The following is a 12,510-nucleotide window of genomic DNA, read 5'->3' as shown; positions in this document are numbered from 1 at the left end:
GAAGAAACAGCGAAAGCGAACCTTCAAAGTCCAACAGCCCGCCATCATCGTTGTCTCCTCATTTGTCCGGATCTGGAGTGAAATCGAATGGTTCGATGGGTCACGTGTTCGAGAGGCTGGCGGTCACACGGGAACTGGCATCGGGATCCGAGGGGAAGATTGTGACAATGAAGCAAGGGGAGACACGTCGGGATCGATGCCTGATGTGTACACACTTGATACAGGGACATATGAGTGCCGTGTTGACATTGTGTGTGAACGGGTCGATGTTGTATACGGGATCACAGGATAGGACGGTGAGGGTGTGGGATCTGGAGAGGGAGCAGGAGGTGGTGTGTATCGCCGGGCAGCCGAGTTCGGTCACAAAGGTTGTTTATTGTCATCAGACACGGACGCTGTTGACGGGATCGCAGTCGCAGATTAAGGTTGTGTGTGTGTGTGTGTGTGTGTGTGTGTGTGTGTGTGTGTCTGTCTGTCTGTCTGTCTGTCTGTCTGTCTGTCTGTCTGTGAGTGTGTGTGTGTGTGTGTGTGTGTGTGTGTGTGTGTGTGTGTGTGTGTGTGTGTGTGTGTGTGGGTCTGTTTGTGTGTGTGTGTGTGTGTGTGTGTGTGTGTGTGTGTGTGTGTGTGTGTGTGTGTGTGTGTGTGTGTGTGTGTGTGTGTGTGTGTCTGTCTGTCTGTGTCTGTCTGTGTCTGTCTGTTTGTGTGAGTGTGTGTGTGGGGGTCTGTTTGTTTGTGTGTGTGTGTGTGTGTGTGTGTGTGTGTGTGTGTGTGTGTGTGTGTGTGTGTGTGTGTGTGTGTGGTGTGTGTGTGTGTGTGTGTGTGTGTGTGTGTGTGTGTGTGTGTGTGTGTGTCCATGTTTGCCATGTTTTTGGCTATTTGTGTGTGTTTGTGTCTGCATCTTTATGTCTGTCTGTTTGTTTATTTGTCTGTATGTATATCTGCTCGTGTGTGTGTGTGTGTGTGTGTGTGTGTGTGTGTGTGTGTGTGTGTGTGTGTGTGTATGCACACGCACGTATGTGTAACAATTGACTACAATTTACCTTTCTAGGTGTGGGATGTAAGAGAGAGTGATTTCAAGTGTGTTCGAACATTAGGGTGACCTACTGCCAAGACACTCCACTATCAACCATCCCTTCAATCTAACCTTTTATTATGTTTTCTAGACAATCAATCAGTGATAAAGGATGGAAGGGAGGGACAAGCTCAGATGCTGTCCATGACATGGCGTTGGATGGGACGGGATCTTATCTCTACTCAGCAACATCGTCATCTTCATCAGTCAAAATATGGGATCTTAGAAAGTAAATAGAGTTGGTAGCATGCAATACACGTTCTTGTGTTATGTGAATAGGCAAGACTAAGTTAATTAATTTATGAATTTTGATCAAATCACAAATGTTTGTTTGTCTGTCTGTCTTTCTGTCTGTTTGTTGTTAGTTTGTCTGTTTGTCTGTATGCTGTTTGTCCATTTCTCTGTTTGTCAGTTACTTTGTCTGTGTGTGCCTTTCTGTCTGTCTGTTTGTTGTTTGTCCATTTCTCTGTCTGTTTGTTGTTTGTCCATTTCTCTGTCTGTTTGTTAGTTTGTCTGTGTGTCTGTCTTTTTGTCAGTCTGTTTGCTATTTGTCCATTTCTTTGTCTGACTGTTAGTTTGTCTATTTGCTTGTCTGTTTATCTGTGTATCTGTCTGTCTGTCTGTTTGCTGCTTGTCCATTTCTTTGTCTGTCTGTTTGCTTGTCTGTTCATCTGTGTGTCTGTTGTTTGTCCATTTCCTTGTCTGTCTGTCTGTCTGACTGTCTGTTTCTTTGTCTGTGTCTGCTGTTTGTCCTTTCCTTTATCTGTTTGTCTGTTTGCTGTTTGTCTATTTCTCTGTCTGTCTGTCCTACTAAGCTGTTGTCTTTCATTTCTAAATTTTTCCATGTCACTAGATTCTCCACGATCGGTAAACTATCAGGACATTCTGCACCAGTCAGCTGTCTCCTAATCGACGAGGACAACTCGAGAACAACCGGCTGGGTCTTCACCGGCTCACGCGATCACCACGTCCGAGTAAGTCAGCAGATCAATAACATTACAATACACATACAAGCCCCACCAAAATACAAGCCCCAGGGCTTTAATTCAAACAACTTTGCAACTTAGACTAATAGTTTGAGTGTTGCTCGTGATTAATAAAAGACCCAGACTGAATAGAAGCCCCACCCTGTCTCCAGCTGCATGCGTACAGTACAGGTGAGATTTGTGTCAACCTGAGGCGCCTACTCAACCACTCATTTGAAACTACAATATGTTCTTTCAAGTGTGTGGGAATCACTAGCAATGTTGATGGCACGGAGGATGCTCTGCATGCATGAAGGATGAAAACACTGTGAAGCAAGTCAAACATCATCTCTATCTCAGCGACAACGAATTACAATGAGTGGAAGCTGCAACTGGTCTGATTCTGGCGGATTTCACAGAACAGAAGGAAGATGATAAGATCTAGTGATTTGGAAGAATCTTTGTACCAATATAAGCCCCTGTCTAAATACAAGCCTTGAATATTTTATTAGTACACAAACGAACCTATTGTATTCCACTATTTAATTAAAGTCCAGGTCTTTTATTAGTACAGAAACAAGTTTATTGCATTCCACTATTTAGTTTGTGGCCTGGGTTTTGTAGTACACAAACAAGCTTATTACATTCCACCATTTAATTAAAGCCCCAGGTCTTTATTTAGTGCACAAACAAGTGTATTGCATTCCACCATTTAATTCAAGCCTCGCAGCTTGCATTTGAGCTGATACTGTAGTTCAGCTGTTGACCAAACCGAATGTGTCGTCAACTTGTCTTGATCTGATTGGTTAATATTGCAGGGTTTCGACATTAATCGTGGATGTCCGGACATACAGCAACCTCCCGGGTTCACGTTTAAGCCGCCACATTACGATGGTGTGCAGTCACTGGCGATTGCCGGTAGGACGTTGTTTAGCGGTTCGAGAGATTATTCGATCAAACAGTGGGATGTCGAGACGCATGAATTGAAGCAGGCCGTCAATGCTGCTCACAGTCATTGGGTGACGGCGATGATGAGGCTACCGGAGAGTGATGTTATTGTTAGTGGATGTAGAAGTGGAGTTATTAAGCTATGGATGGCACACAACTGTCAGCCACTTGGTGAGATTTTTGAATGGCGACTGGTTTTGTGTTTTTGCTTGTGTGTTTGTTGTTTGTTTGCTTGTGTGACTGTTTTTGATGTTTTCGGGTTCTGTTTGTTGATTTATGTAGCTGACTGTAGATCTTAGTTATATGTCTGTCTGTCCGTTTGTCTGTCTGTCTGTCTGTGTGTCTGTCCGTCTGTGTTTGTGTCTGTCCGTCTGTGTTTGTGTCTGTCTGTCCGTTTGTCTGTCTGTCTGTCTGTCTGTCTGTGTGTCTGTCCGTCTGTGTTTGTGTCTGTCCGTCTGTGTTTGTGTCTGTCCGTTTACTTGTATGTCTGCCGGCCTTCTCTCTGTCTGTGTTTGTGTCTGCCTTTTTGTATGTCCGTCTTTTAATTGTTCGTCTGTCTGTCTGTCTGTCTGTGTCTGTCTGTCTGTGCTTGTGTCTGTCTGTTTGCCTGTCTGTTTGTCTGTGTTTGTGTCTGTCCGTTTGGCTGTCTGTCTGTTTGCCTGTCCAGTTGTCTGTCCGCCTGTCTGTTCGCTTGCCTGTCTGTCTGTCCGCCTGTCTGTGTTTATGTCTGTCTGTTTGGCTGCCCGTCTGTCTGTCTGTCTGTCTGTGTTTGTGTCTGTCTGTTTGTTTGTCTGTCTGTCTGTCTGTCTGTCTGTCTGTCCATCTGTGTTTGTGTCTGTCTTTTGCCCGTTTGTCTGTCTATGTATCTGTCTGTCTGTGTTTGTGTCTTTGTGCTCTGTACTGATCTGTTTCAATGCAAAATTTAGGCGAAACTTCTGGCCACAAATTCCCAATCAATGCCATGGCACCATGTAACGGTCACATCTTGACAGCATCAAGGTATTACTCATTACCATCAACAGTCAGTCACACAGTACATCACATACTATCTAACCATGCTGTCTAGTGATCGAACAGTGAAGTTATGGAAAGTTCGAGACGACATCATGTCACCCTAGTGTACAAAAATTGGAATATATAGACGCGTTTAATACATTGTTAATACAGCTAGTGAAATGCAGAGAGTCTGAGCAATGTAGTGCAATATTTTTGAGTTCCTTTAGTTGATGGAGGATTCGCACACATTGCTTGCAAGGAATTTTTCTACTCGGTCGGTGCCTTCGCCTTCTATTATATGAAGATCACATTGTGTTTAACACATGTGGTTGTAATATATGGATTTAATTGGTTACTGCAATGGTATTCAGTTTGTGAGTGTACGAGGATGTGGTAGAGCATGTGGGGATAAGGAATGTTCATGCAATGTGTTTGGTCAAGAAGCATTGGGCTGTTAGTCTGTCTGTCTGTCTTGTGACTAGATCATGTACTAGTGTTTATTGAAGAGTAAAATAATCTGTCTGTCTGTCTGTCTGTCTGTCTTGCCTGTCGGTCATCATTTATTTCTTACATCCAACTATGATACAATTCTGCAGGGAACTACAGTAATACAGCTAGACTAATGTTCATTGAAAAGCTAACATTACAGCAAACTGAAACACACACACACACGAGCGCGCGCGCGCGTATAACTAAGTCTAATGAGGAAAAAATTGAGTGCTGAGAAAGTCAGGCCTCTCAGTACGACCCACTACACAACATGCTAAGTTTTTATATAACTTGAGCTTTATTATTACACTTCTGTAATTGTACAGAAAATCTTTTCCTCCATCTGTTTGTTTGTTTGTTTGTTCGTCTGTTTGTTTGTTTGTTGTTCGTCTGTTTGTTTGTTTGTCTGTCTGTTACCTTGCCTGTGTGTCGTAGTGTCTCTAGGCAGTTGATGTTAATGAACACAGACGTATTCTATCTCTTGCCGGAAGAATGTAGGCGGAGATGGTCTGGCAGGCTTCTCCCATCATGTGCAGAAAGCAGTCTGGAGTACCGAGGCCACTTTATATTTGAAGTTTTGTTTATGTATCTAGTAAACGACCGCGATTTGCATACGAGTTTCTTTACTACGCTGTTGCTATAGTGTATACTGTTCGGGTGTTTGTAGGCACGTCTAACCTAACATATAAAAAGGGTGAATATGAGAGAAACTCAGAGCAGCCAATATTGCTAACACGTTTACTGGTGCAGAGCTACTGATGATCTAAATAAATAAAGTTGCAGCCATTATCTCATTGAATGCGTGCAGTGAAAATCAATGCAAATATTGGAATAAAGATCGCATAAACTAATAAGAGTCCGCACGTCATCTGTCACGTGAGTAAGAGGCGTGGCGCTGTGTGAGAGGTTGGGTGGGGTGTGTTCGGTGCAGCGTTTTGTGAGATTGTGAAGAGAAAGGAGATGTTTGAGAGATATGGATGAATAAGTGATTGTGTTGTGTGATCTTGTTGCTAGTGAACGTTCTGGTAAACTTCAACGCAACGAGATGGAAGGAAACGTCGCTGAAGCTGCGAGGTGTGGAGAATGGACGAAGGTTCGACTACTGGTTGAACAAGGAGGGAACGTGAATGGTGTGGGTAGATGGTGGAGAAGAACAGCTCTACACTGGAGTGCCCTGATGAGAAATTCCGATATTTGTTTGTTGTTGTTGTCACAAGGCGCGAACGTCAATGAGACAGACAAAAAGGGAGATACGCCGCTTCATTTCGCTACTTATCAGTGGTATCGAGATGTCGATATCTGTCAACTGTTAGTTGATCACAAAGCCAATGTTACTTCTGTCAACGATGAAGGTCAGACTCCTCTTCACACAGCTCTTGTTAGTTGTTCACATGACTCTCCCGCTGTGTATCGTCCACTGATAACAAATGAGAGTGTGAATGTAGGAGATCGTCATGGTAACCGCGCTTTACACATAGCAGCTAGAAATGGTCACATTCAGACTGTCCAGCTGTTAGTGGATTGTGGAGCAGATGTAAATGTATTGAATGAAGATGGACAAACACCACTACATACAGCACCTGGTGGATGGAAAGACTGTCTTGAATTGTGTTCTATTTTACTAAAACATCATGCCAAGATTGATGTAGTGGATAAAGATGGACAAACACCACTACATACAGCAGCTGGTGGATGGAAAGACCGTCCTGAATTGTGTTCTATTTTACTAGAACATGATGCCAAGATTGATGTAGTGGATAAAGATGGAAACCAACCACTACACTTGGCATGTAAAAAGCATTATACGAAAACAATTCACCTATTACTTTCTAATGGAGCGAATGCAAATGCTTTGACTAAGGATGGACAATCACTACTACTTGCAGCAGTTGGTGAATGGGAAGACCGTCCTGAAGTGTGTTCTATTTTACTAGAACATGATGCCAAGATTGATGTAGTGGATAAAGATGGAAACCAACCACTACACTTGGCATGTAAACGAGGTCATCCTGCAACTGGAAATTTATTGTTTTCTCATGGGGCTAATGTAGCTGCTCTAAACAAGCAACAAAAAAGTCCTTTACATTTGGTAAATGAAATAATATTGACATACTATCCTCGTGTACAGGATGGTGATCATGCTTTACACGCAGCAGCTAGAGATGGTTACACTGAGACCGTCCAGCTGTTGGTGAATTGTAAAGCAGATGTAAATGTATTGAATAAAGATGGACAAACACCACTACATACAGCAGCTGGTGGAGGGAAAGACTGTCCTGAATTGTGTTCTATTTTACTAAAACATGATGCCAAGATTGATGTAGTGGATAAAGATGGAAACCAACCACTACACTTGGCATGTAAACATGATCATCTTGCAACTGCACGTTTGTTGGTATCCCATGGAGCTGATGTAACTGTTCTAAACAAGCAAGACAGAGAACGTATACATTTACCAACTGAATCCATTTCAAAGTCAGGTCAAGAACAGAATGGTAACTTTATTGCAGTTGTGTGTGTGTGTGTGTGTGTGTGTGTGTGTGTGTGTGTGTGTGTGTGTGTGTGTGTGTGTGTGTGTGTGTGACTCATTTGTAAAAGAGCTATACTTGAATGGAAACATGCATCTACGTTTGCAGGTCACAGATTTAAGTTGTGTTAAGCACAGATGTAGTTTCCTTAGCGAAAGAACTTACCACAATTGCCTCTCTGGTTTCTGACTGTGGATAGACGAGACTACTGTCTAACAAAGTAATATCTTGTAGCAACCAATTATGTGTGAGTTTTTGATTCCCAATGTCAGAGCTGCACCATAGTCAGCACTCCCACGTGCTTCATGTCCAGCTACCGTTTTGATAGTCGGCTGGGGGACATAGAGACTTTGCGTAGCACACAGACACCCAAACATATTAGACAGAGAGAGCAAGCTTTACATTTATTAGAATGTCTTCTTGACTATTTGTTTATTTGTGTGTAGTGTTAGAACAGTTGTACATGTTTAAATATGTATTGTGTTTGTGTATTGATGTAGTTACTTATTTTGTAGAACCTCACAAGAGTCAATGGCTCAAACTAGTGGCCAAGTCACTAACTGGTGAAGCTGTTCAATTGACAGCAAAATCATCTGATACTGTTGCCACCTTGAAGCAGCAATTGCAAACCAAGAATGACCCATCGTCATGGGATCAACTGCTTGTTTTTAAGAAGAAGCAACTGCACGATGAGCAAACATTGGCTGATGCAGGAGTAACTGATGGAACAATACTGAACGTCGTTCTTTGTCCTCGTCAGTCGATCTTCTTACTGAACAGATTCTAGTATACAAATTGTAATGATGGTATTGTTGTAGGTGGTGTGACAGGCATGGGAGCTGATGCGGCTGAGTTATTTGTTCGAGCTTTATCACAAGGAAAAGTCGAAGTAAGTCGAGTGAAGATTGTCATTGCTGGTAGAGACAGAACGGGCAAGACGTCATTTAAACGATCTGTGCTCAAAATGAAGTTTCAGATAATTGAACCGAGCACACCTGTGGCAGTGGCAGAGTTGGCAGTGTGTGAAGCATCAAACTGGAAGCTTTTGAGTAACAAGGACGAAGAATTTTTAGACAAACAAATAGCTAGAGCAGCAGTTGATGTACCGACTGTTTCAAGTGCAAATGTGTCTGGTAGTCAAGACGACAACAAATATGACAATGACAAAACAGATTATGAAGATCATCACGGTGAGGTTGAGCTTGGCTTGCCAGTTGATAGAGAATCTGCATCAACTGATACTAGAGAAAGCAGCAACAATACAGACAAACTTGATGAAGTCAATGATAGAGAAAGCAGCAGTGACACAGACAAACTTGATGAAGCAACAGTTCTAACTGGAGGGATAGCTCGTGCTATCATAGATTTCCAAAGTGATCCTGACCTCTTGAAGCAGGAAGATTCAAAAGTTCACGTTGCCATTTGGGATTTGGGAGGTCAGGAGCCACTTCTTCCTGGTCAAGGAGAAGCCATCACACCAGGATGTGTCGTTTGTGTTGTATTTAATGCATCTGAGTTTCTAGGTGACAAGGCCAAGTCCTTCTATTGTCCTGCTGACTCAAAACCAATTCCAATTGACAACCACTGGATAGTGACGAACTATGATGCTGTAGCTTTATGGTCATCCATGACTTTTTTGGCAGGAGATGTCGAAAGTCTTGAAGGCCTTCTCTCTGGTCTTCACATCGGCAAGTCAAAGGGATGTGCATCACCAGTGATGTTGTTGATTGGAACACACATCAATGATGCCGATGAAGAAATGATCAAGAAGCAGAATGAATTTCTGTCTAAAATGTTTCGTAATAAAGCATTTCAGAAGCACATCCTTCGACCATCTAACCAGGCTAATGATTGGTTTTTTCATGTCGAGAATTCGGTGTCTGATCCTGACAGTGCAAGTGAGGATGCAGGCGTGAGTGCAGTGAAGCAAGTCATTGAAGAGTTGGCACGTGATGTGTCACCTAAACCTCTGATACCAGCCACTTGGTCAGTTCTAGAGAAGATTCTTGATTCTTTAGAAACCAAGTTGGGCACTGCTCTTTCCAATGTCAATGTTATCATGCGTTTTGCCCGTCGATTGTGTCGAATGTCAGAAGAGAAAGAAGTTCGTCTTGCTCTAACATATTTAGATGAAGCCGGATCAGTAATCTATCCTCAGAAAAGTGAGAAGCTGAAGAACACAGTCGTCACCAGACCAAGCTGGATTTTCATGGTTTTCTCAGTTGTGGCATCTGTCACTTCTTGGCCTCCTCCCTTATTGATTGAAGATTGGGATCGAGTTCGGCAAGTAGGAATTGCTTCTTGGGAACTCATTCATTATCGTCTGAAAGAAGCAGGAGTGAAGCCAGCAGAGTATGAAGATGTACTCAATTTGTTGAATTTCTATTTTATTCTGTGTCCCAATCCTCCACCTCTTCCTATATCAGTTTCTTATAAAACAGAATACTTTGTTCCATGTTTGCTAGAAGTCGAGTCAAAAGGTCCATTTGCAGCTGTTGATTTGGTTGCTTCTCGGCCAATGTCACTTATCATTTTGTCTCACAAAATTGAGTTTTTTCCTGAGCAGTTGTATTTTAGGCTGATGATGTGTTGCATTGAGAAATATCTTGATGACCCAATGTTGACACGTAATAAGTGTGTATATCGAGTTGAGAAAGATGTCAAGTTGGAAGTGATTTATCACTTGAAGAAATATATCATTGTCACTATTGACACACAACGGCCACTTCATGAAATTGCATATCTGTGTACAGACATCCGTCTGTTCATCACTAAAAAGCTGCATGAAGTGAAGACACCAGGGTTGTCTCGTTTTCAGTTTTCATTGAATATTCAACATCCCGGACCAGCCATTCCTTTGGATGTAAACAAGTTGGTATGTATAGACAAGTATATACCAAGTGAGGACACAACATTGAGAAGAAACAAAAGCAGGGTCGATGTCAATCTGGATCACAAAGAGAGAGCTGCATTAGACTGTTGGTTTTATGAAGAGAAAGATGATGTAGAAGGAAACTCTCAACAACAGTCACTGACAGTACAAGCAAACACCAAATGTACGGCTAAGGATTTGGTGAATGTAGCTAACAAACTCTGTCATTGTTGGCAAAGGCTTGTGTTGAATCTGTCAGCCGAATTTTTCATAGACAAGACAGAGTTGATTCAAAGAGATGTCAAAGATAATTCCTTCATGCAAGCTGTAACAGCATTGCGTATGTGGACTAATGAATTTGGTGAAAAAGCCAACCAGGCAGCAATGATCAGGGCTATGTGTACCATTGGGTGTAGATCTCAGGCTGCAGATGTTTTCAATACCAGTTTGGTGCAGCATGTCTGCCCACACAAATGACTGTGTTGTTCTCACTCATAAGCAGAAATTTCTTTTAAACTGAATTGAACGTTATTAACTGTTTTATTTTATTTATTTCAGTCTTTGTTGATTAGTATTGTTGCCAGTTGACTAAAACCTGTTTATTAATAGTCACCAGTATTGCTGCCTATACATACATATTTAAATTAAAAAATAATATTACACAAATTGCTTACTTTACTTTGCCATCACACGTTGTCATCCTGGAAACGGCATTCTTATCCGGGACCTTCACCGCTATTGCATGTGTGACATGTCCAACGCTAGCACCCAGTCAGATCACTCAGTTGCTGTACCTGTATACAACAGTAGTACAATCTACTCTTCTAGCAGCGGCAAAAACAGAATTCGAAAATACAAATGACTGCGACCATCGTATATCAACAGACTACAAACTGTCAATATTCCAAAGCAGCATGAAGCTTGTTATTGACATACCCACGTGTTCACTGGCATAACTCTGTAATCCAACACCAAAACTAACCAAATATGGAATAAACTCGAAGGCTCCTCCCTGGCTGTGTCCGCATCTGATGTGTGCCGAGATACGGCAGGGAGCAAGTTCTAGTCTCGCGTAGCCAGACCCCTTTCCGCCGCGTCCTCCCCGGCGAAATGGGGTCTAGTGAACGGCCTTTGATGTCGCTGTGTGCCGCGTAACCAGAAATCGGCTATCTAAAGACCGGATTTTGTTTCTTAAACGCTTCACTAAAGACGAGACTGGTATGCACGCAGTGCAATCCTATCTCATTAGCTTCTCTTGTTTTGTAGAGAACAACTCGAATACTACAGGTAGAGTCGTTGCTGTTTGTGTGCATGTTTACAGCAGCGATTAAACGCGGCCGCGGGAACGTTGACGTCGACAGGCTTCGATTTTATGCAGCCTTGATCGACGTCGTACGATCTTTCTAGCGTACGTTGTGTGCGCTCGTGTCACAACGGAGACTGAATGCGAACGTACTGGATGGATGCGAACGTACTCGGTGCTGTTTGCTGTTTTTTGACGTCTAAAGCGACCGCAGACAGTCCAGAGTGAGCGATATCTGGAAGTAGACTCGAGCCAGTCTCTCCCCGCCTTCGTCATTCCCCGGATTGTCAATCCTCGCCGTGGAGAGACTGGTTTCAGACCGCCCTCAGGAATTTACGTCATGTATACGGTTTCATGGTCACATAATGACATGCAGATTATCTAGGTAGTTGGGAGAGACTGGCTCGAGTCCAAACACTTTCATTTACTAGTGGTGGCGCGGACGCGATCGGCATGTGTCTGATCGCCGTGAATCCGATGCGAGCAGTTGTTAGTCGTGCGTGGAGCCGCAAATTCGCGATGCGCGCATCCGCTAGTACTCGATCGTCCGGATTCGATGTGACTTGCCGCGAAATCGCGACAAAACTTCGCCGTGAACTCTCCGCAAGACTTTGTCTAGTAGACGTGATCATGAAGTCGTTGAGAATGCAGCTGGCTGGCTATAGTGTAGATGTCGGAGCATCGGTTCGAACAAACGGCTTACTAGGTGTCGTTACTGCCGTTGACAGGCGCAGAATACAAACCACGACGTGTAGGGACGTGAGTTTGCGTGAAGAGCGCACTACAAGTCGGCGTTTGTGTACAGTGTAGTCTTTGGTAGACGGCAGATATGCATGAGATGTCTTCGTTGATTACATCCGTAATTGGAAAGGTATGCATTATGAAACTGTACTAACAAATCACGATATTATGATACAAGCAGCGACCACTAAACGGATCCCGGGATCCGTTAATGTAACCCTGTCTGTTAGAAGGTATGACCTCTTCAAAATTAATTGCACCGGAAGAAGGCGGTCTGAAGAAGGCGGTCTGAAACCAGTCTCTCCACGGCGAGGATTGATAATCCGGGGAATGACGAAGGCGGGGAGAGACTGGCTCGAGTCTAATCTGGAAGGGCTTGGAGCTGCATAACCAGAGGCGTAACTAGGCATGAGGCAACCGAGGCAGTTGCCTCGGTAAAAAAAAAGGGTGTGGCGTTGCAAAAATTTTGCTGCATGTAGGTTAGGAGCAGAAGATATGACATTCTGCACTAACAAAATCTGCTATCGTGTTCTTTTCAAATTTGAAACCGCGTGCGTAAACTCTCTGATACTCAACTTTAGCGCACGTTCTTGGCA

The 12,510-nt window shown here is 43.1% G+C and overlaps 2 protein-coding genes across 2 annotated transcripts in view; both read left to right on the top strand.

Annotated features, from left to right (window-relative positions):
- Window positions 1–4,347, top strand: part of LOC134181525 (kinesin-like protein KIF21A) — an 18,471-nt gene extending 14,124 nt beyond the window's left edge. The window contains exons 26-32 of the mRNA XM_062648798.1: window positions 1–425; window positions 1,049–1,095; window positions 1,164–1,301; window positions 1,926–2,046; window positions 2,856–3,156; window positions 3,912–3,984; window positions 4,052–4,347. The exon at window positions 1–425 is cut by the window's left edge and continues 244 nt beyond it. Coding sequence (XP_062504782.1) covers window positions 1–425; window positions 1,049–1,095; window positions 1,164–1,301; window positions 1,926–2,046; window positions 2,856–3,156; window positions 3,912–3,984; window positions 4,052–4,103 — 1,157 coding nt within the window. The 3' untranslated portion in view covers window positions 4,104–4,347. The remainder of the gene's footprint in view (window positions 426–1,048; window positions 1,096–1,163; window positions 1,302–1,925; window positions 2,047–2,855; window positions 3,157–3,911; window positions 3,985–4,051) is intronic.
- A 1,028-nt stretch (window positions 4,348–5,375) lies between these two features.
- LOC134180962 (uncharacterized) lies at window positions 5,376–10,525 on the top strand. The gene is made up of 6 exons (XM_062648145.1): window positions 5,376–5,732; window positions 5,943–6,053; window positions 6,156–6,260; window positions 6,474–6,965; window positions 7,514–7,753; window positions 7,817–10,525. The coding sequence occupies exons 1-6, from the start codon at window positions 5,516–5,518 to the stop codon at window positions 10,345–10,347; spliced, it is 3,696 nt and encodes a 1,231-aa protein (XP_062504129.1). The 5' UTR covers window positions 5,376–5,515; the 3' UTR covers window positions 10,348–10,525.
- The last annotated feature ends 1,985 nt before the right edge of the window (window positions 10,526–12,510 follow it).

This window comes from Corticium candelabrum, chromosome 6 (assembly GCF_963422355.1).
Source record: "Corticium candelabrum chromosome 6, ooCorCand1.1, whole genome shotgun sequence".
In the NCBI taxonomy this organism is placed as follows: domain Eukaryota; kingdom Metazoa; phylum Porifera; class Homoscleromorpha; order Homosclerophorida; family Plakinidae; genus Corticium; species Corticium candelabrum.
The sequence above is the reverse complement of the archived record's forward strand: the minus strand, read 5'-3'. Positions and strand labels throughout refer to the sequence as shown.